Here is a 21,828-nt window from a genome sequence, read left to right on the forward strand (position 1 = left end):
AATTATTAAGTATTATTGATTAGTATATTACATATTGATAATTATAATTTAATATTAATTATTAATTAAGTAATTACTATTTATTTTTTATTTACAAACTATTTACTAATTAATAAATTATAATATGATTGATATATTAATTATTAATTAATCATTTAATAATCAATTATTACTTGTTTTATTGTTAATATGTTATATAATTAAAATTTTGACAATATATCTTTAACTAAATAATTAATTACTATATTATTTATTATTTTATTAATAATTAATTAATTATTAATTATTTAATATAATTTTATTGATAAATACTAGAAAATAAAAAAAAGGAGAAAATAACTTTCAATCGTTTTCTACTTTTTTCATAAAAATTATTCTCATTTGTTTTCATTTCCGTTTTCAAAATTTTTATTAAACAAACGCAATTTGAAAACTGTTTTCGTTTTTATGCCTCAAAAAACATTCATAAGCGTTTTTAAAAATAATTTAAAAGGCATCAATTATTTTTTATTTTCTTTTCCGTTTTTAAAAATTTTATTAAACAAAGACGATTTATAAATTATTTTTATTTTCGTATTTTAAATACGTACAAAAATATTTTTAAAAAGAATTAAAAAATAATTTCGAACGCACTACGTTGTATCATAACGATCAACAAGTTTTATCCACTGAAAATGAGGACTTTGTAAAAATAACTCAATAGAAAAGTTTTATTAGTAAAATAACTTTTTAAAAATTTTTATTTGTAAAATGATCATTTTTTATAAAAAATGATTAAGTGATGATTTTTTATAAAAAATGAAGAAAGTTATTTTATTAATTTTACTTTGTTAGTCATCCTAACGTATTGCCCATTGAAAATGCAGGTACTATTATTCTAGACCGGTATTATAACCGTTTGGTAAAGGGATTCGTTCCTTGATTTGAATCATGATTCATGGTTCGCTATAGTATTTTTTCTTATAAAAAATTCACGTAAATAAAAAATGATTCAAATCACATGATTTGAATCTTCCAACGTGATGTTTCCACATGTTTCTATTAATCATTTCAGTTTGGAGACGAAAGCTCAAATCAATGCATAACTGATCCAGGAAAGGGAAAATTAAGGAGATGGGCAATTCTCACTCACCTCGCACTTCCACCGATCCTCGCTTCACTACTGCTTCTAGGTCTCTCTCTCTATCTCTCTATCTCTCTCTATATATATGTATGTATTTATGGAATGTATAAGATAGTGATTGACTGATTAATCTTATTCAAGAGCTTTTACTCAAAAGGAACTGGAAGACCTCAAGTCCCTTTTCCAATCTCTATCTGCGCAATCGCAGAGCAATGGCAAAATCATATCTCCGTCGGTTTTCCAGGTCGGTTTCTTCCTCTCTCTTCGCTTTTTGTTATCAATTTTAATTTTTTTAAAATCTTTTTGTAATAATTCTCAACTCAATTATATTGAGCAAACGCACATTTTTATTTTATTATTGGTGGCCGCTTACAGGCGTATTTCGAAATTCATGGTCCTCTCGGAGAAAGGCTTTTCGATTTAGTTACCCAGCAACGCAAGGATCATCAACTCACCTTTGAAGACCTTGTTATTGCTAAGGTATTAGTCTGGCTTCAATAGGAAACCGGGGCTTTTTTTTTTTAATTTTTTTTTATTTTGACAAAGTTCTCGAAATGGGCATTTTTATTACAGAATAATATTTCAAATTTTGTTCTTTGTTCTTGGCTTTTCTTTATTGTAGGGGACTTATGAGAAGGGAACCAAAGATGAGATTGAAGAATTTATCTATCTGTTATTAGACGTAAATGGGGATGGCATTTTGGGAAGGTATTATACTGTTGTCTTCCTTGTAACTACAACTTTGGCCTATTACAACTACAGCTAATCTCTGTTGTTCTTATACCTGGTTGTATATATATTCCCTATATTTTGCTTGAGCACTTGAAATATTTTATGTGCGTTCAAGATTGTTCCTTTAAATTTTAAATTCATATGAATTTGTACCTTTGATGGGTTAGCAATTGAATTTGATCCATGAATTGATGAATATACTATTGGTAGCTTATGGATAAACCTGCAACTGAGCACTAATTGTTTGTTGCTGCTCTGTTGGTTTCAAATAGTGGAAAATATAGTAGAATTAGTCCATGGTGGTGGACTTATCCTGGTAATTTCTTTTGGGGTTAATCCCAAAAATGATCCTTAAACTTTAAACAAATTTTCACTTTGGTCCCTGACTCTTGAAAGTCTCAAAACTGACCTAAATCTATCTTCTTGTGGCAAAATTAGTCCTTTCCGGTGGCTTTCAGGGCAGGATTAACTGAATGTTCAGATTTCGTTCTTAATATAGAACATCCTGTAAATGTGTGTTATGATGTCTGATTGGGCTCCTAGGGCATTTACAACTCACTTTAGTAATCCAACTACCCTCCACACGTGACTCAGGTGTTCGTTTCCATCACTTTTTAACAGTTGGCTGACAAACGGACTAATTTTGTCATATTAAGTCAGATTAGTTTTAGGACATGGAGCAACGTGGATTTGGTTTAAAGTTCGGGGACCATGTATGAGAAACCTTTTCCTTTATTGTTTGTTGTTTGCTTAAACGATAGAGTACGCGGCTAATTTCTACTCTCTTTTTATGATTTATGTGCACTGGCTTTGGAATTTCAGGTCAGACCTGGAAGCTGTTTTGGTTGCAATCTTTGACCATATATTCAAAGGGGATAATTCATCCAAGGATAGTGTTGGCATATTTCTTGATTCTGCAGTTTTCACAAAGCATGATGAAGGTACCGAAGAATGTATGTCTTTTCAAGAGTTTAGAAGTTGGTGCACTATCCTCCCTTCAGTTAGGAAGTTCCTTGGAAGCTTATTGGTGCCACCGGATCCAGGTACTCTACTCTGCTCCATAGATTTTTGCTTCTGAGTCCTGACTTGCTGTTTGTTTTTCTTGTATGGTATACATGTTTGTCTTGTAAATATGTATTGAGGAAAGCCAAAGATAAGCAAATAATTCGTTGTGATATAATCAAGCAGCATAGAAGTTAGAACAAGTCAGTGTGGTGGGCTTTTTATCTCCTTAAGCCTCGTTCATTCTACCGATTCGAGTTTTCAGTTTTAGGTTTCTACAGTAAAAAGCTCTCAGAAAATGTCACATTAAAATTTTCTGCTATAGTAAAAAGCTCTCAGAAAGTATCACATCTCAACTCGAATTGAAAACTCGAATCCGCAAAGTGAACGAGGCCTTAATTATTAATTGAAGTGGTCCACATGTACAAACAAGCACATAACAGACTCTCTGAGCTCTCAAAGTTGTACTAATCTAAATGTAATTGCCGTAGGAAGTCTTAACAAGAAGTAGCCAAATCGATGGTCGATCAAAGAAAAATTCCCGAGATACCAAAACAGGACTACAATTCTATATTCAAATTCCCGAGATCCCAAAACAGGACTACAATTCTATATTCAATTTTCCAAAACTGCCTATTACAGATAGGTCACTTAGCTTATAAAGCTACCTAAAATGACACTAATCTTAGAACAAAATGTTGGGATTGTTTAAATATAATATATAAGAATTTGTTAAGTTTTATCACATATTAAAGCGCCTTGCATTCTGTGCATTTAAGAGATAGCAATTTCCAGCAAGCAGGGCGCCGCGGCACTGAGTTTGGACGCCGCGGCTTTGGAATGGGCGTATACAATTTCCAGCAAGTAGGGTGCCGCGGCGTTGAGTTTGGGCGCCGCGACACTAGAATGGGCGCTGCAGCTCCAGTGATGGGCACTGCAGCGTTCGGGCTTACGCGGACAGTTTCTGGGCGCTGCAGTGCCAGAAACTGCCGCTGCAGTGCCGTAACGATCAGACGCGTTTTTTGAAACTTGAATTGACACCAATTCAAATGGAAAAGGTGTCTTTTCAAGTTTGGTTGTGCCTGTACGTATTGGTATGATAAAAAACAATAAAAAGAACAAGAATTGCTGATAAATTATGAGAAATAATTTTCTACAATTCTTCTCTCTTCTTATTCAAAATTTCCAGAAATTCTAAGAGTTCTTGTGTTCTTAGTGTTGTCATTTTGCTTATGATTAACAACTTGAAGGCTTGTCATATCCTGCGAGTGATTTGACGAGAACCCGAAGCAATCTCTAACAAGAGGGGGCAAATTACGCTTTAAGGAAAGCATACGTTCTACGTGTTTCAAGTCTCCTTTCCCTCAAGATTTCTAACAATCTTAAAGCGTAATTTTTCTGTAATGGAGACCGAAACTACCGTTGTCACTATCAAATTGATGAACCAGGACTTGGTTAAATTGGATCGTTTTGATGGGACTAACTTTACAAGGTGGTAGGACAAATTGAAGTTTCTCTTGACTGCATTGAATATCTTCTACGTATTGAGTCCGGATTTGGAGCCTATTTCCAAACCAACCGATGATGACACTGAAACGTTGAAGGCGGAACGAAAGAAACGGGAGGAGGATGAGTTGATATGCCGTGGCCACATTCTCAATGCTCTCTCCGATCGTCTCTATGATCTCTGCACCAATACATCTTCTGCAAAAGAGATATGGAACGCATTGGAGTTCAAATACAAAGCGGAAGAGGAAGGTACCAAGAAATTCTTACTTTCAAAGTATTTTGATTTTAAATTTTTTGATGATAAACCAATTTTACTACAAGTGCATGAATTGCAAGTAATTGTCAATAAGTTGATGGCTGTGAAAATCGAACTTCCTGAATCATTTCAAATAGGAGCAATTATTGCTAAATTGTCTTCTACTTGGAAAGGATATATAAAGAAGATTTTGCATAGTTCCGAAGATTTTTCATTGGAGCACATACAAAAACATTTTCAGATCGAAGAGGAGTCAAGGGCAAGAGATAAGAATGAAAATTCTTATGAGGGTATTTCCAAAGCCAATGCCGTGACTAAGCCCTCACAAACCAACAAGAACAAGAATTTGAGTCCTAAAAAGAATCAAGACAAATTCAAAAAGACACAAGCCAACAAGAAACCCAAGGGAGCATGCTTTGTGTGTGACAAAGCGAGACACTATGCAAGAGATTGCCGCTACAAAAAGAAGCCTAGCGATTAAATCAATGCGATACAAGGCAAGGTTCCCGGATGGTAGTATGACGCTTGTGCTACCGTTCATGTTAACTATGATAGATCTATATTCAAAACTTTCCAAGAGGTGAGTGTCGGACGAGATTCAAATGGGGAATGAAGTCCGTTCCAAAGTGCTTGGCAAAGGGAGTGTGGAACTTGCATTTACTTCTAAGAAGAAAATCACTCTAGCCAATGTACTTTATGTACCCGATATGAATAGAAATCTAACTAGTGGGGATCTTTTGGGTAAACCTGGGATTAAGGCTGTGTATGAGTTGGGCAAGTTAATCTTGTCCCAAAATGGTTCTTTTGTTGAAAAATGCTATTCTAGTGAGGGAATGGTCAAATTATGTACTATTGACAATTCTATTAATAAAAATGTTGATTTCGCTTATATGGTTGATTCTGTTTCTTTGTGGCATGGTAGATTAGCACATATTGGTATATCAACTATGAAAAAGAATGATCAAGTGTGGATTATTCAATTGTGATGTTGATAATTTTAAAAAATGTGAAATATGTGTTAAATCTAAAATGATAAATAAACCGTTTCATAGTGTTGAAAGAAATTCACAATTATTAGAATTAATACATTCTGATATTTGTGAATAAATGGAATGATTACAAGAGGTGGTAATCGTTATTTCATTGAAACATAAAGATGAAGTTTTTAATGTATTTAAGGAAAATTAAAGCGGAAGTGGAAAATCAATTGAGAAGGAAAATTAAAATTCTTAGGAGTTATAGAAGATGTGAGTACTTTCCAAATGATTTTAATACATTTTGTGAAGAAAATGGCATTATACATGAATGTTCTGCACCTAGAACACCTGAACAAACTGGTTTAACTGAGAGGAAAAATCGAATTTTTCTTGAGATGATTAATGCTATGTTATTGCATTTTGAGTTGTCATTTAATTTGTGGGGTGAAGCCCTTCTTAGTGCATGTCATATTCTTAATAAAATTCATTTTAAGAAAAATAAAACATCTCCATATGAGTTATGGAGAGGAAGAAAACCCAATATATGGTATTTCAAAGTGTAGGGTGTCTTACTTATTACAAGAACACCGATTAGTGCTGAAATTTTGGACGGGCCACCCGCAACCAACGAAAATTCTGAATTTTTACCCATGACCGAGCCCACCCTGCCCGAATTTTCGGACTGCCCGACCCGACCTGACCTGAATAACTACTTGGATGGGCTTCGGGCAGCCTTTGGCTGCTCGTGTCCGGTCGGGCTGCCCAAGCCCGACCAAGTTGTCTGAATTTTTAAATAGTTTTTATATTATATATATATATATTACAATTTGAAATTCGAAATGAACACGAACTATATAAAAAATTTATTTATTTATTAATTTTTAAATTTATAATTCATGATTGTCTCGTTAAAAACTTTACCAAGAAAAATTCAGTTGGGATAAAATCTTGATAAGGAAAAAAGAGTAATCATTGTGGGACGAATTACAAATTTGACGAACTTATAAAATCTATATAAGATTACAATAATACTGTACAAAGTAAATAAATATTTACAAATTACAATAATAGAATTTAATTTGAAGCAGATGGATCGTTTTGAAAATTAAAAGTTAATCTATTAAAATCATCGATCCATTCTTGGTTTGCCGGTGAAATTGTATCGTGTAAGCATTGGTCGGAACGATCCCAATTCTTGATTCACACCAAAGCTTCAACAATATCTTGTTGCAATGTGTTTTTCCGTTCTTCAAGTATTCGGCAAGTTGTACTGAATGCTTGTTCGGCTGCAACAGTAGAGACTGAGATCGAAAAAATATCTATTGCCAATCGAGTTAGGATCGGCCAAGTTAATGCTCGTGCCCTCCACCACTAAACCAAATCAAACATTTCACTATTATCTATAATTAAGCCCTCACTCAGGTACGCCATTAACTCGTTGAAGCCGTCGCTGTTGCTGCCACCTCTTGATGAAGATCCACTCCCAGATTCTTCTTGACATTAAGTCATCATCGTCGTCTTCTTCTTTTTAGATAACTTGAAAATATTCAAGAATGAATGCAGATTGTCGTCTCGTTGTTGCGGTTGTTCTAGACGAGCTGTGTTTCTAAACCTACTTTCATAAGAGCTATAGAGAGATAATATTTTTTATTTTATAATAGGAAATTGGTCAATAGTGTCGATATCTAAAAAGTCACATAAATTATCTAATCCATTTTCTAAACTATCTAATTTTAATCTAAGATCGAAAATAACACTGAAACCATACAACATTGGTAATTTAGACCAATATTTTTTAAACTTATTTTTCATAGAAGCGATAGGAACTCTTAAAACCTCGTGTGTCCTAAATTCACTAAATAAAATAGACATTATTAAAAGTTCTCCTAACGCTAATGGTGACGTTAGGTAATGTTAGGATCCTGAAAATCTATGCTTTATTAACAATACTAGAAATGAAAAATTACAAGATAGATGGGCGGTTTCGAGGACCCCCGACCTCCAAAATAGTACACAGCACTAACACACTCTACAAATCTGATTATCCCCTCCCTAGCTACTATACCCCCTATTTATACTCTCCTTAAAGACTATTGAAAAAGACTTCTAAATATTAGGTTCCTAACAGGTAATAAGTTTCACTAAGCTTTAAAGTAATTTCGTGAAATCTACCTAAAAAGTTAAACAAGAGTTCGGCAATTTGTCAATCAGTTTCATCTATAAATCTTGGTCTTAATTTTCCACTAACATAGTTTGTTATAGCATCTTTGTAGGGGATGCATTGTTTAAGTATTATATATGTGGAGTTCCATCTTACGGGCATATCTAAGGCTAATGCTCTAGGATTTTGATTACATGCTTGTATAAACCTAAACCAATCTTGTATTCTTTAATTATTATCTTGAATTCAAGTAATGTTATTTATAATTCTTTTAATATGATCTGACATTGATTTTAAACCGGATTTTACTATTAAATTAATTATATGACATACACAACGTTGGTGAAATATATCATTATTACCGAATAAACTTAAATTATTTTCAAAAAGTTCTATTGTTTTAGTATTTGTAGTAGTATTATCAGCCATTACTCTATCTCTTAAATTATATTTATCAATGACAGATAAAATTGTATTATATATTAAATTGGCGATATGTGATCCTATAACACGTTTAAAATTTAATATTCTCTTATTTAAATCAAAACTTTTATAATAATATCCGGTTACAGTTAAATAATCTTTGTTGACAACGGCGGACCAAATATCCGCCGTTAACGCAACGCAACCATTAGTAGAGTATAAAAGATTGATTAATGATTCATTTTCTTGTTTATATAATTTTATTACATCTTTTCTAAGAGTAATTCTTGAAAAAAATTGTGCATTATGATTATGTACAATTTTAATATAATACTGTCAATTCCTTTGTTCGATAAAACTAAGTGGTTGATTTAATGTGACTACTAATCGTGTCATTTCTATACGATCGACTTGCGGATCGTATTTTCAAGTGGTTAGACCGCCGGTGTGGCAGTCAAACGATAATTGTGTTTGGCGGAGATCGGGTCCGCCTCCTTGCTTTCAAAAACACTTTTCAGAGTGTCTTCTCAAGTGTGTAGTGCCGTGAATAGTGTTACCTTGTAATTTATCACCACAATATTTACATTGAGCTATATATTTAATATTACTGTTATTGTTGACCTACTCGAATTTGTTGAAGTGCTCCCAAACTGTTGAGGTGTGCTTACATTTCTTCTTAGAACTTGCAACACTTGCACTAGCACTTCCGCTTGCCTCGTCTCCACGGCCACCACCATTACGTCCACGACCTCTAGTACGTCAACCAGGGTTCGGATTTGCAGTGTTCTCAGCAACTCTTTCTATAGTTTGCGATTTCTGCGTTTGAAAAACATTAAGAAATTGCCATTCTTCGATGTTGAATTAGGTATCACTAGGAATATCACCACGATAACTAGAAGAAGTCATTATGAAAAATAAGAGAGATTGAGAGCGATTTGAGAGAGATTAAGAGAGATCGAGAGAGATTTAAGCGAGATTAAAAGAGATTTGAGAGAGATTATGAGAGATTGAGAGAAATTAAGAAAGGATGAGAGTTTTTAGATGAGGAAAATGGTTGGGGGAATGGTATTTATAGGAAATTTTTTGGCTTGAAAATTTTTTTTTTCCCTCAAATTCGATTCCAACGGTAACACACTTTCGGGCGGTCGGGTCGGGTTCGGGCAACGGTCGGGTTCGGGCAACAGTAAGAAAAAGAGCCGTTGGGGTCGGGCGCCGGTCGGGTCGGGCAATAAAGAGCCGTTGTGTTTAAAATTCGGGCAAAATCGGATTACGTGGGAAAATTAAAAAAAATCGGCGGACGGCGGTCTCGACTTCTCCACCGGCGGTGGGCTGCCGGGAATGGTTTTTTCTCGGGCTGTCCGAGCCCGAGCCCGGATAAAATGGTCAGATGCGCGGCAAATGGTGCCTGCCCGCCGTGCCTAAAAATTTTCAAGCTTCGGGCATGCCCGCCGCCCGAAGTTTCAACACTAACACCGATCCTAAAAGGATGAAGCTAGGTACTAGAGGGATTAGATGTGCCTTTGTAGGTTATGCGGTAAATAGCAAGACACATAGACTCTTGAACTTAGAGTCTAATGTGATAATTGAATCAAGAGATGTAGAATTCTTTGAAGATTTGTTGGCGAATAAGGACAATTCTCAAAGTTCTACATACGAAGAATCTCGTGAGGAGACGTCTTCAAAGATCATTGAACATCAAATTGAGCCAAGAAGAAGCAAGAGAATCCGTAAAGAGAAAAGTTTGGGATCGGATGAGCTTGATTCTCAATTTATTTCCTTTTACTTAGTAGAAGGAAGTAGGTGTAATGTCACTAGGAAAATTCCTATGATTTTACAAGTGAAGGATGATCTCAAAACTTTTAAAAAAGCGATGGCTTCTAGAGATTCAATTTTTTGGAAGGATACTATCAATGATGAGATGAATTCAATAATGACAAACCACATTTGGGAGTTTGTCGATTTGCTACCAAGTTCCAAACCTATTGGTTGTAAATGGGTGTTTAGGAGAAAGCATCTTACCGATAGTACTTTAAACACTTTTAAGGATAGATTGGTAACCAAAGGGTATCGACCAAAAAAGGAATTGACTATTTTAATACATATGCACCTGTGGCAAGAATAACAACTATTAGGATATTGTTTGCATTGGCGTCAATCCATAGTCTTTATGTTCATCAAATGGATGTCAAGACGACATTCTTAAATTGTGATCTCGATAAGGAGGTTTATATGGAACAACCGGAAGGTTTTGTTCTACCAGGAAATGAACATAAAGTGTGTAAACTTATAAAATCATTGTATGGATTGAAACAAGCACTAAAATAATGGCATGAAAAGTTTGATTCAGCTATACTTTCAAATGGTTTTGTTCATAATACTTCGGATAAATACTTATATATAAAAGTGTGTGATAAATGTATTATCTTTGTATGTCTTTATGTTGATGACATGCTAATTGTGAGCAATGATATGAAAGGCATAGAAGAAATAAAGAGGTTTCTATCATCCACATTCATGATGAAAGATCTTGGTCAAGTGGATACAATACTGGGTATCAAAGTTAGACTGAATTGTGAGGGTTACACTCTAACCCAATCACACTATATTGAGAAAGTGTTGAAAAAGTTCAGTCACTTAAAGATAAATGAAGCCAGTACTCCATTTGATTCTAGTGTAAAACTTTTTAAGAATAATGGAAGAGCAGTGGCTCAACTTGAGTATGCAAGTGCTATTAGTTGTCTTATGTATGCAGTGCAGTGCACAAGACTTGATATAACATTTGCTGTTTAGTAAATTGAGTAGATTTACTAGCAATCCAAATGTTAAACATTGGAAGGCCATTGGTAGAGTTTTAAGTTATTTAATGAAAACTAAAAACTTAGGTCTCCAATATTTAAAATTCCATGTTGTTCTAAAAGGATATACAGATGCAACCTAGATATCAAGTATTGGAGATAACAAAATCAACGACTGGTTGGGTGTTCACTTTGGGAGGAGGTGTTATTTCTTAGAAATCCAAGAAATAGACATGTATAGCACACTCAACTATGGAGTCAGAATTTGTTGCATTAGCAGCAGCTGTGAATGAAGCAGAGTAGTTAAGGGACCTATTGTTGGAGATTCCATTGACTATGAAGGATGTATCAGCAATATTAATACATTGTGATAGTCAAGCCACTTTAGCTCGAGCATATAGTGAAATACACAATAGAAAGTCAAGACATATGAGTCTTAGACATGATTATGTAAGGAAATTAATCAAAGATGGAATAATTTCTCTTACATATGTGAAGTCCATTGAAAATTTGGCAGATCTTTTTACTAAAGCTCTTTCAAGAGATTTAGTAAGAACGACATCCAATTGGATGGGGTTAAAACTCCTGGATTAAAATCCATCAATGATGGCAACCCAATCCAACATTACGAAATGAGTAATTTTAGATTTAATGGGTAATAACAAATCATTGATAACTGGAGAGTTTCAACACTAACTAACAAGCCCAAAGAGAATTTTAGTGCTGGTTGTTACTGTATGAGGGATGAGTTAAGATTAACTCTTAATGAAGTTCAATTTTAAGAATAAGTATCTTAAGAGTAACAAAGATACTGGAAGAACTTCACCTATGTAAACTTAGAGGTCGTGCGGTCTCAAAGAAGAGTTGGAGTTTCTCTTTGAAAAGTTTATGAATCAGGATGATAATAACAGAGTATTGTTTCCCACAGAAATGAATCAAGAAGAATGAAAATGTAATCTTTATTGATTAACAGAACGAATTACAAACTATTCTACCAATACTCTAACACACCCTTGCTCAGCCTTAGCCAAAACTTCCCAAACAGACTCCAGTAATTTCTTAACTCTCTAATCCCACCTCTTGCCTATTTAATTCCCTTCTCATCCTTCCTCACGACAATCCCCTGTACCTCCCCGCAATATACACTTCTCAGCTAACTAACTACTAACGACACACCCCTAACTCCCCGTCATTCCCTCTTCCCTTTCCTAACATAAACCTGTCTAAGCAATGGTTTATTAGCCTTATCAACTACTCCGCCCCCCAAAAAAGTCACCTTGTCCTCAAGGTGAAATTCAGGAAACTGTTGTTGAATGACATCGAAAAGTTCCCAAGAAGCCTCAAAATCCGGCAAGTGACGCCACTGAAGCAAAACCTCCAACTGCCCAGTCACCGGGGAAAAACGAATGGCCAGCAACCTCTCCGGTTCGACGCGTAACTCCATGTCAGCGGTTAGACTGAGCGAAACCTCCTGAGTCGGCACAGACAGGCCAATGGCTTTCTTTAGCTGGGAAACATGGAAAACCAGGTGAATTTTAGCAGTCGCGGGCAGTTGCAAACGATACGCCACCGAGCCCACACGCGCAACCACCTTATAGGGACCATAGAACCGAGGAGAGAGCTTCTTATTGGAGAACTTGGCTAAAGAACGATGGCGATATGGCCTGAGTTTCAGAAACACCAAGTCTCCCACCTCGAAAGACACATCCCTACGCTTAAGATCCGCTTGCCATTTCATAGATTGCTGTGCCTGTAACAAATGTGCCTGAAGCTCATCCAAAATAGCATCCCTTGATTGCATTTGCTGCTCCAACAAAGAATTAGCTGTAGAGCCTAACTCAAAGCGTAACAATTTGGGAGGATCACGACCATACAAAGCCCGGAAATGAGTCATTCCCGCAGACACATGGAAGCTCGTATTATACCAATATTCGGCCCAAGCAAGATGAGAAAACTAGTGGGTAGGTTTTCCTGAGACAAAACAACGTAAATAAGCTTCCAAGCATCCATTAACCACCTCCGTTTGGCCGTCCGATTGAGGATGGTAAGCCGTACTGTGATGTAAGGAAGTTCCCTGTAGTTTAAAAAGCTCTTTCCAGAATTGACTGAGGAAAACTTTGTCGCGGTTGGAGACAATAGTCCGAGGGAACCCATGGAGCCGAACCACCTCTTTAACAAACAGAGCAGCCACCGACTTCGCAGAAAAAGGATGGCAGAGAGCCAAAAAGTGAGCATACTTACTCAGCCGGCCAACAATCACTAAAATAGAGTCATTCCCTGCCGACTTTGGAAAGCCTTCCACAAAATCCATAGAGATATCATCCCACACCTGATTCGGAAGAGGCAAAGGCTGCAATAACCCCCCTGCAGACAAGGTGGAAGCCTTGTTCTGTTGACAAACTTGACAAGCGGCCACCAGGGAGACCACATCCCATTTCATGCCATACCAAAAAAACTCTGAAGACAACCTTTTAAACGTCTTTAGGACTCCAGAATGTCCCCCAATCTTGCTGCTGTGAAACTCTGTCAAGAGGACCGGTATGAGAGGAGATTGCCGAGGCAGGACAACACGACCCTTGTACAGCAACATGCCATTGCACAAGGAAAACCCTTTCACCGTTGCGGATTTAGCACAGAGAGCAGCCCGAATCGAAGCCAACCGGGGATCCTGTTGAATTTGTTAACAAATCTCAGCCCCATCATAAATTGCCGAAGTGGCGAGGTGCACCAACTCCAACCTAGAAGACTGCCTAGACAGTGCATCAGCCACCTGATTTTCAGATCTAGACTTGTACTGAATCTCAAAATCGTAGCCCAACAATTTGCACAACCATTTCTGGTGGTCCTCATTGACCAGTCTCTACTCTAGCAAAAACTTAAGGCTCCTTTGGTCCGTACGCACAATGAAATGGCGCCCCAGTAAATAATGGTGCCATTTCTTGATGGCGAGGACCACTACCATGAGCTCACGCTCATAAACAGATTTTGTACGCGCGCGAGATGACAACACTTGACTGAAATAGGCAATGGGTCGCTGATGTTGCATCAAGACCGCGCCAATCCCAAACCCCGAAGCATCTGATTCCACTACGAATGGCTGGGAAAAATCCGGCAGTGCCAAAACTAGAACTGTAGTCATGGCCAACTTTAATTCCCGAAAGGCGTCTTCAGCTTCCCTAGTCCAATTAAAATTATCCTTCTTTAGTTGCTGCGTCAGCGGCCAAGCAAGGTGCCCATATCCCGACACAAAGCGCCGATAATACCCGGTCAACCCCAGAAAGCCCTGCAGCTCCTTGATAGAATGTGGGGTGGGCCAATCTAGCATTGTTTGAATCTTACTAGCATCAGCCGAAACCCCTTTTCCAGACACAATGTGGCCCAAATATTCCAATTGACTACTAGCAAAAGTGCACTTCTTTTGGTTCACATATAAGTGGTTGTCCTCTAAGGCAGACAAAACTACATCCAAATGGTTGACATGGTCCTCAAGAGATCTACTATAAACCAAAATGTCATCACAAAATACCAACACAAATTTCCGCAAAAAAGGTTTCAATACCTTATTCATGAGAGATTGGAAGGTGGCCGGGGCGTTGGTTAACCCAAAGGGCATAACCAAAAATTCGTAGTGACCCTCATGCGTTCGGAAGGCCGTTTTTAGAATATCCTCCTTGCACATCCGAATTTGGTGGTAACCGGATTTTAAATCCAATTTAGTAAAGATGGTGGCCCCACTCAATTCGTCCAAAAGCTCTTCTATAATTGGGATGGGAAACTTGTCGGGAACTGTAGCCTTGTTAAGTGCCCGGTAATCAACACAAAAACGCCAACTACCATCTTTTTTTTTAACTAGGAGAACTGGACTTGAAAATGGACTGCTACTCAGCTGTATGGTACCAGCCGAAAGCATCTCCCATACCAACTTTTCAATCTCATTCTTTTGGAAGTGAGGATACTTATAGGGCCGGACACTAATAGGAGCGGTCCCCTCTTGAAGGATAATGCGATGATCACGCATTCTTTGGGGAGGGAGTCCCTCAGGCATGTGTAAAACCCTCGAATGGCGCTGCAAGACTTCACTAATCTGCCCTTGAAATTGTTGATCCAGTTCCACCCTTGCGCCCAGATCCGGTTCCTTGTTGGCATCCAAAGCATTCAATTCTAAATAGATGCCATGGCCCTCATGCTTAATGGTCCTAACCATGGCCTTAAGGGAAACCATCGTGGTGGAAAGACTCATGTCTCCCCTCAAGGAAACCGCTTCTCCCCTCACTTTGAATTTCATTACCTGAGACTTCCAATTCACATGCACTCCACCCAATGTTTCTAACCATTGCATGCCCAAAATAACATCCACTCCTCCCAATTCCAGTGGCAAAAAATTTTCCACTATGGTCAAATGTGCTAAATTCAATGCTACCTCCCTACAAATTCCTTTTCCTTTAACCGATTCTCCCATTCCTAGTTGTACCCCAAAACCTGCAATGGGCGCAATCGGAATCGACAACCTCTCCACAAGACTCAAGGAAATGAAATTATGGGTTGCACCGGAATCAATTAGAACAATTACCTCTTGCCGAGCAATTGTGCCTCAAAGCTTCATAGTCTTTGGTGTCGAGAGTCCTACCACTGAATTTAAGGACAACTCAATGAGTTCCAGCTACCCCTCCTCCCATTCTGAACTTGGCAAAACTAGGTCGTCCTCTTCGCACTCGGCTGCGTCCTCATCGCTAACGAGCATTATCCGAAGCTCCTTCTTCTTACAACGATGACCAAAGGTGAACTTCTCATCGCACCTAAAACACAACCCCTTATCTCTCTTCTCCTGCAACTCAGAATCCAACAACTTACGAAATGGAAAATCCCGCCTTTGAGTTGCTATTTTCTCTACCGTAGCAGGAGCTCGCTGTGGTTGTTCTACCACCGGCATCGTCCGAACAAGAGTTGGTGAAGACTCAGCCCTTTGAGCACTAAGGAATTGTGGTCTGGAAAACCTTGTTTCCGCCGCCCCTTCTCGACGCGGCAAATCATTTTTTTCTTCAATTCTTTGAGCAATCTCCATGATTTCCCCTAACCCAACCCGTTTCAAGAGCCTCACTTCAGCCCGAACCTGTGCCTTTAGCCCATTCACGAAAATTCCTTCCAAAACCTCTTCCGGCACATCCCGTAGTGGGGTTGCTGAAACTTCAAATTGCCTGTGATATTCAGCCACCGTACCTACTTGCCGTATCGCCAAGAACCTCTCGCAAAGATTGCCCTCCTGCGAAGAACAAAAGCGCTGCAGCAACGCCACCCTAAACTCTGGCCATCTATGGAAAGGTCTACGGCCATTCTGCCATTGGAACCAAGACAGGGCATCTCCCTCCAAGGATATTCCCAAGGTACTAAGTTTTTCTCTTTCCGAGCAACGGTTGATGAGAAAAATTGCTCCATGCAGAATATCCAGCCATCGGGATCATCTCCGCCAAGGATGGGACACTCCACCTGCCGTCGACGAAGAGCCGCCCAATCCTCATTCACCGGCAACTCCTCCAAGACACCTCTGCCCTCCCAACCTTCTCTATACCGTTCTCCAACGTTAGGGTTTCTTCCCCTTTCCACTCCTCGGTGAACAGGGCCGCTTGACCCATCCCGCCGTTTGTCCCCTTCCATGAAAAACCCATGCCCCTCACCTCGATGTCCATTCCAATTCTTCCCTTGGGTACCCAACGGAGCCCCCCTAGCAAACCCGCGCCAATCCTCCCTCCCATCGCGACCAGGATTCTGTGGAATCCTTAAATCTGCCGCCCGATCTACGCCTTGCTCGCGCCACCCAGTGTCCCCCACTGGACACAGCATGTTCTGCAAAACCCTAGGGTTAACCGACCGTTCCTCTCCGGCGCGTATCTCCACGCGATCTCCGGCGCGATTCGTCTCATGAACTTCCCCGGCGCGAATCGCTAAACGATCTCCGTCGCGATTCGCCTCGCGGTCTTATCCGGCGCTATTCGGCTCGCGATCTCCAGCGCGATTCACCTCGCGGCCTTCTCCGGCGCAATTCACCCCGCGATCCACCTCGGTCGTGGTCGTTTGGGCGACCATCTTCTCCGGCGCCGAAGCTGATGCCGACAGAAGTTTCACCTGTTCCTCCATAAGCCGGCGAATCTTGGACAGATCCGACCTATTTTGTGATAATTCCACCCTAACCTCCCCGAGCCCTTTCTCCATCTCGCCAATCCCCTTTTCCATGGAAACCCTAACTTCCTTGATCTCCTTCTCCACCAATTTGAACCTTTCATCAGTTTTCCTAGCCGCCACTATAGCCCAGAATCAATGCTCTGATGCCAAAATGATAAGAACAGAGTATTGTTTCCCACAGAAATGAATCAAGAATAATGAAAATGTAAATCTTTATTGATTAATATAACGAATTACAAACTATTCTACCAATACTCTCAGACACCCTTGCTCAGCCTTAGCCAAGACTTCCCAAACAGACTCCAGTAATTTCCTAACTCTCTAATCCCACCTCTTGCCTATTTATTCCCTTCTCTTCCTTCCTCACGACAATCCCCTGTACCTCCCCGCAATATACACTTCTCAGCTAACTAACTACTAATGACACACCCCTAACTCCCCGTCATTCCCTCTTCTCTTTCCTAACATAAACCTGTCTAAGCAACGGTTTATCAGCCTTATCACCGGATTGCACAAGGCCATGAAGAGTGCAAAGCAAGTGTTGTGTAGAATACTTGAACACTAATATATTTATGTGTGTGGATTCACCAGTATTATCATAAGGAATAATTGGTTCAAAGCCTTAGGCTACTTGGAATTCCGATATACATTTGTGAAACTTACACTAAGGTAAAATTCAAATCGAAAGATATTTTATTTTATGCATAGATACAGTTTCTAGATAGAATTCTTCAATATTATGTTTAAACAAGTGGGGGATATATTGTTAGAAATCTTGAGGGAAAGGAGACTTGAAACACGTAGAAAGTACGCTTTCCTTAAAGCGTAATTTGCCCTCTCTTGTTAGAGATTGCTTCAGTTTCTTGGCAAATCGCTCGCAGAATATGACAAGCCTTCAAGTTGTTAATTACAAGCAAAATGACAACAACACTAAGAACACAAGAACTCTTAGAATTTCTAGAAATTTTTAATAAGAAGAGAGAATAATTGTAGAGAATTATTTCTCATAATTTATCAGCAATTCTTGTTCTTTTATAGTTTTTTATCACACTAATACGTACAGGCACAACCAAACTTGAAAAGACACTTTTTCCATTTGAATTGGTGTCAGTTCAAGATTCAAAAAACGTGTCTGATCGTTACAGCGCTGCAGTGCCAGTTTCTGGCAAACCAGAAACTGTCCGCGCAAGCCCGAGCGCTGCAGCGCCCATCACTGGCGCTGCAGCGCCCATTCCAGCGCCGCGGTGCCCAAACTCAGCGCTGCAGCGCCCTGCTTGCTAGAAATTGTATACACCCATTCCAACGCCGCAGCGTCCAAACTCAGTGCCACGGCGCCCTGCTTGCTGGAAATTGCTATCTCTTAAATGCACAAAATGCAAGGCGCTTTTATATGTGATAAAACTTAACAAATTATTATATATTATATTTAAACAATCCCAACACAAAAAACGACATGGAATGAACTTAAAGAAGCGACAAAATGAAGGAATACTTCACAAAACCTCATGCATCACTAAGATAGCAACATTATCTCAATTTTTGCTTGCTACTATAATAGTGTTTAACTGTTAACCGATTAGAAATTAGCAGGTAGCTTCAGCTTTTGTGTTGGATATTTTTGTGCAGGGAGACCACATTGTCAAGTTCCTCGTCTACTACATTGGGACAATATAGATTCTACTATGATGCTATTGAGAAAGGAATTTGCTTGGCATATAGGAGGAGCACTTGCACAGCATGAGCTGGAGGAATGGAAACTTTTGTATCATAGTTCATTTAATGGTCTGAGTTTCAACACATTTTTGGGCAACATATCGTGAGTAACATGCTTTATTTTATATCTATGCATTTGGAGTTTATACTTTTTCCCGTTTGCTTATACGAGATATTTCAATAGCTTACGGTAATTGCGTACCAATGTAGACTGTTGAGTAGGCCATATAACAAATACGAGGAGGGAGAGAGAACTCACATTCTTGCTAAGAGCAGTAATTCCATTAGGCCTCTCGCTGGAACCCCAAGAATTAGTCCTAAATCATATTTCCTTTCCTATTCATTATTCATTGCCTTTCCTTCCCCCCAGTTGGTTTCGCTCTCCTGGAATGTTCATTCCTTGTAAGAATAATCCTACATAAACCTTGTTCCTGCTACTTAGGGACTATAACTCCTCGAAGTCGAACTCGCTCGCGAGAGAATTGGTTCCCATTCATTCCCATCTAACCAATAGAGATATGCATGTCTTGTGGAATGTGATAGATATGCATGTCCTGTGGGTGATTAATCTACATTAGGCGATATAAAATGTATTAGTGAAGCTTTTCTTCACAATGCTAACTTCTGGTTGGCTACAGCCATTATGATGCGTCCAATAATATTTCATCTGAAACCTGTTTCTGTTGTGTTATCATTTTCTTACCCACAACCATGAACGGAGTCAACAAATATTTTGGGGCCTGTTTGTTTCTTGCGTTTAAACTCATGGTTTTGATTTTGCTACAGTGTTTTCCTCTCACAAAATATTAGAATTTCAAATGCTAGAATCAAGAATCACTGGTTTGAATGCATGAACCAAACGGGCCCTTGATATATGCTGATTCTTGAATTAAGTGCTCTAGGCTTATGTTTTCCCTGCTATGCTTTGATTATCGTAAATTTTGTTGGACTTTTTTTGCTGATCAATATACGGTCAATACCGAGAATTAAGACCATCATCTTATTCTAGTTTGTGCACCATTGAGGATATCATAAATGCTAAAGGTTACTTTTGTTTATACTACAAATTTCTAGTTGCTGCAACTAATTTTCAAGTAGGAGCCAAATGGGTAATTGTTCAATTGAACTGCAGAAATGATGAAGGGCCAACAGTACTGATTATAAAGGATAAAGAAGGCTATTTATACGGAGGTTACGCCTCTCAGCCTTGGGAGAGACATGGCGATTTCTATGGAGACATGAAATGTTTCCTCTTCCAACTCTATCCGCAAGTGGCTTTATTCAGGCCTACTGGGGCAAACACTAATCTACAATGGGTAAGCTCGCATTTTCTACTCTTCTCAGCCAATAAAGAAGAATCGATTACATTTCGTTGTATCATGAGTTGAAAAAATTCGAGACTTGGTTGTGTTTGATATCATTCTTCTGCGAATTGGCAGTGTGCCGTGAATTTCAGTTCGGACAACATCCCGAATGGGATCGGCTTTGGCGGACAAGCAAATCACTTTGGTCTTTTCCTCTCGGCGAGTTTTGACCAGGGCCACACATTCTCGTGCACCACATTTGGCAGCCCTTGCCTCTCAAAGACCAACAGAATACACCCAGAAGTAATAGAATGCTGGGGAGTTGTCTCACATCGAGCAGAGCAAGACAAACATGAAGCTCTTAAAGGCAGTGTGTTGGAGAGATTCAAAGAGGATCGCCACATGCTAAACTTGGTTGGCCTTGCGAATTCAAGCGAGTGACATGGAGATTTAGCAATGTTTGGTAAGAGGGAAAGAAAATAGGTGTATGACTTGGGTAACGAAAATGAAGAGAAATGACGAAAACCTTACTCTTATTGTGTTTGGCAATTCTCTCTCTTTCTCTCTCTCTATCTAATGGATTATAAATTTCTCATCCAATTCACTCTCTCTTTTCTTTTCTACCAAACAACGATGAAACCAAATCCTTACACCAATCTCCTCACTTCTCTCTTCCTACAAAACATGCTCTAAATGTTGGCTTGAATGGGTGTTCTTTTAACAGATTTGAGTGGAAAATACGATCTCAAATTCAAATTTTTAGGTTGTGACTCGAACCTATGACGGGACGTAGGATGCCTAGTTGCATCCTTGTGTGAGCCTGCCCACTTTGTTGCCAATATTGTGTGAATTCGAAGAAGTGTTGTACATTTTAGTCAAACTTGGCATGAATTTGCTTACGCTTAGTCACTCGTATTGTTGGTATATTTGGAATATTAATAAAGAATTATTTTCATAATTACCTCCGAACTATGTATATGTATCAAAGTGTTTCTTGATTTTTTAAAACAGTTTAAAACACCTCTTGATATATAAAGGTCTTCAGTTTGATTCGAGGTTTTAATTTCAATTGAAATGTGATTTTATGTGATAGTTTTTAATTATAGCAGGAAAAAATTAGATGCGACTCTTTGTGAGAACTTTTAACTGTAGCAAAATTTAAATTGAAAACTCGAATTAGTGAAATGAACAAAACTAAAATGGTTCAAAGCGTCCTTTCGTCTAAGTCTGTGTATATCTCTAACAGATATGTTGACATGACATTTCATTAAGGGGGTGTTTGGTATGCAGGAATCAGTAGGAATCATATTCCCGGGAAAGTGATGGAGGGTAATATGATTCCTAGGAATAATACATTATTGTGTTTGGTTTCATACATGAATCTTTCTCAAATTCCTAGGAATATTACATTACTGTATTTGGTTGTGCATGGGAATGTTGTGAATTAAAAAAAATATTTTTTAAATGAATAATAATAATAATAATAATTATTATTATTATTATTATTACTATAAAAAATATTTTTTTTAATTCACAACATTCTGGGTTTAGAATTACCCCAAAATGTGGTAATGTGAAACTCATGGGCTTCACTTTTCTGAGTTTTAAAAAAGTCTAATAAATATACCAAATATGGAAATCTGAAAGATTTCCATT

The 21,828-nt window shown here is 38.3% G+C and overlaps 1 protein-coding gene across 1 annotated transcript; it reads left to right on the plus strand.

The window, feature by feature from the left end:
• The first annotated feature begins 1,066 nt into the window (after positions 1–1,066).
• LOC21401817 (TLD domain-containing protein 1) lies at positions 1,067–21,136 on the plus strand. The gene is made up of 8 exons (XM_010106502.2): positions 1,067–1,172; positions 1,265–1,367; positions 1,499–1,603; positions 1,746–1,831; positions 2,678–2,898; positions 18,782–18,971; positions 20,001–20,184; positions 20,308–21,136. The coding sequence occupies exons 1-8, from the start codon at positions 1,114–1,116 to the stop codon at positions 20,611–20,613; spliced, it is 1,254 nt and encodes a 417-aa protein (XP_010104804.2). The 5' UTR covers positions 1,067–1,113; the 3' UTR covers positions 20,614–21,136.
• Positions 21,137–21,828: the final 692 nt, after the last annotated feature.

This window comes from Morus notabilis, unplaced genomic scaffold (assembly GCF_000414095.1).
Source record: "Morus notabilis unplaced genomic scaffold, ASM41409v2 Scaffold406, whole genome shotgun sequence".
NCBI lineage: Eukaryota > Viridiplantae > Streptophyta > Magnoliopsida > Rosales > Moraceae > Morus > Morus notabilis.

What these genes read in the sequence shown, in the direction of transcription:
- LOC21401817 (XM_010106502.2), top strand. Translation starts at nt 1,114, where the DNA reads ATGGGCAATTCTCACTCACCTCGCACTTCCACCGATCCTCGCTTCACT. An exon ending in ACATTTTTGGGCAACATATC is followed by an intron (nt 18,972 to 20,000) that starts GTGAGTAACATG and finishes ATTGAACTGCAG; the next exon opens with AAATGATGAAGGGCCAACAG. An exon ending in CAAACACTAATCTACAATGG is followed by an intron (nt 20,185 to 20,307) that starts GTAAGCTCGCAT and finishes GCGAATTGGCAG; the next exon opens with TGTGCCGTGAATTTCAGTTC.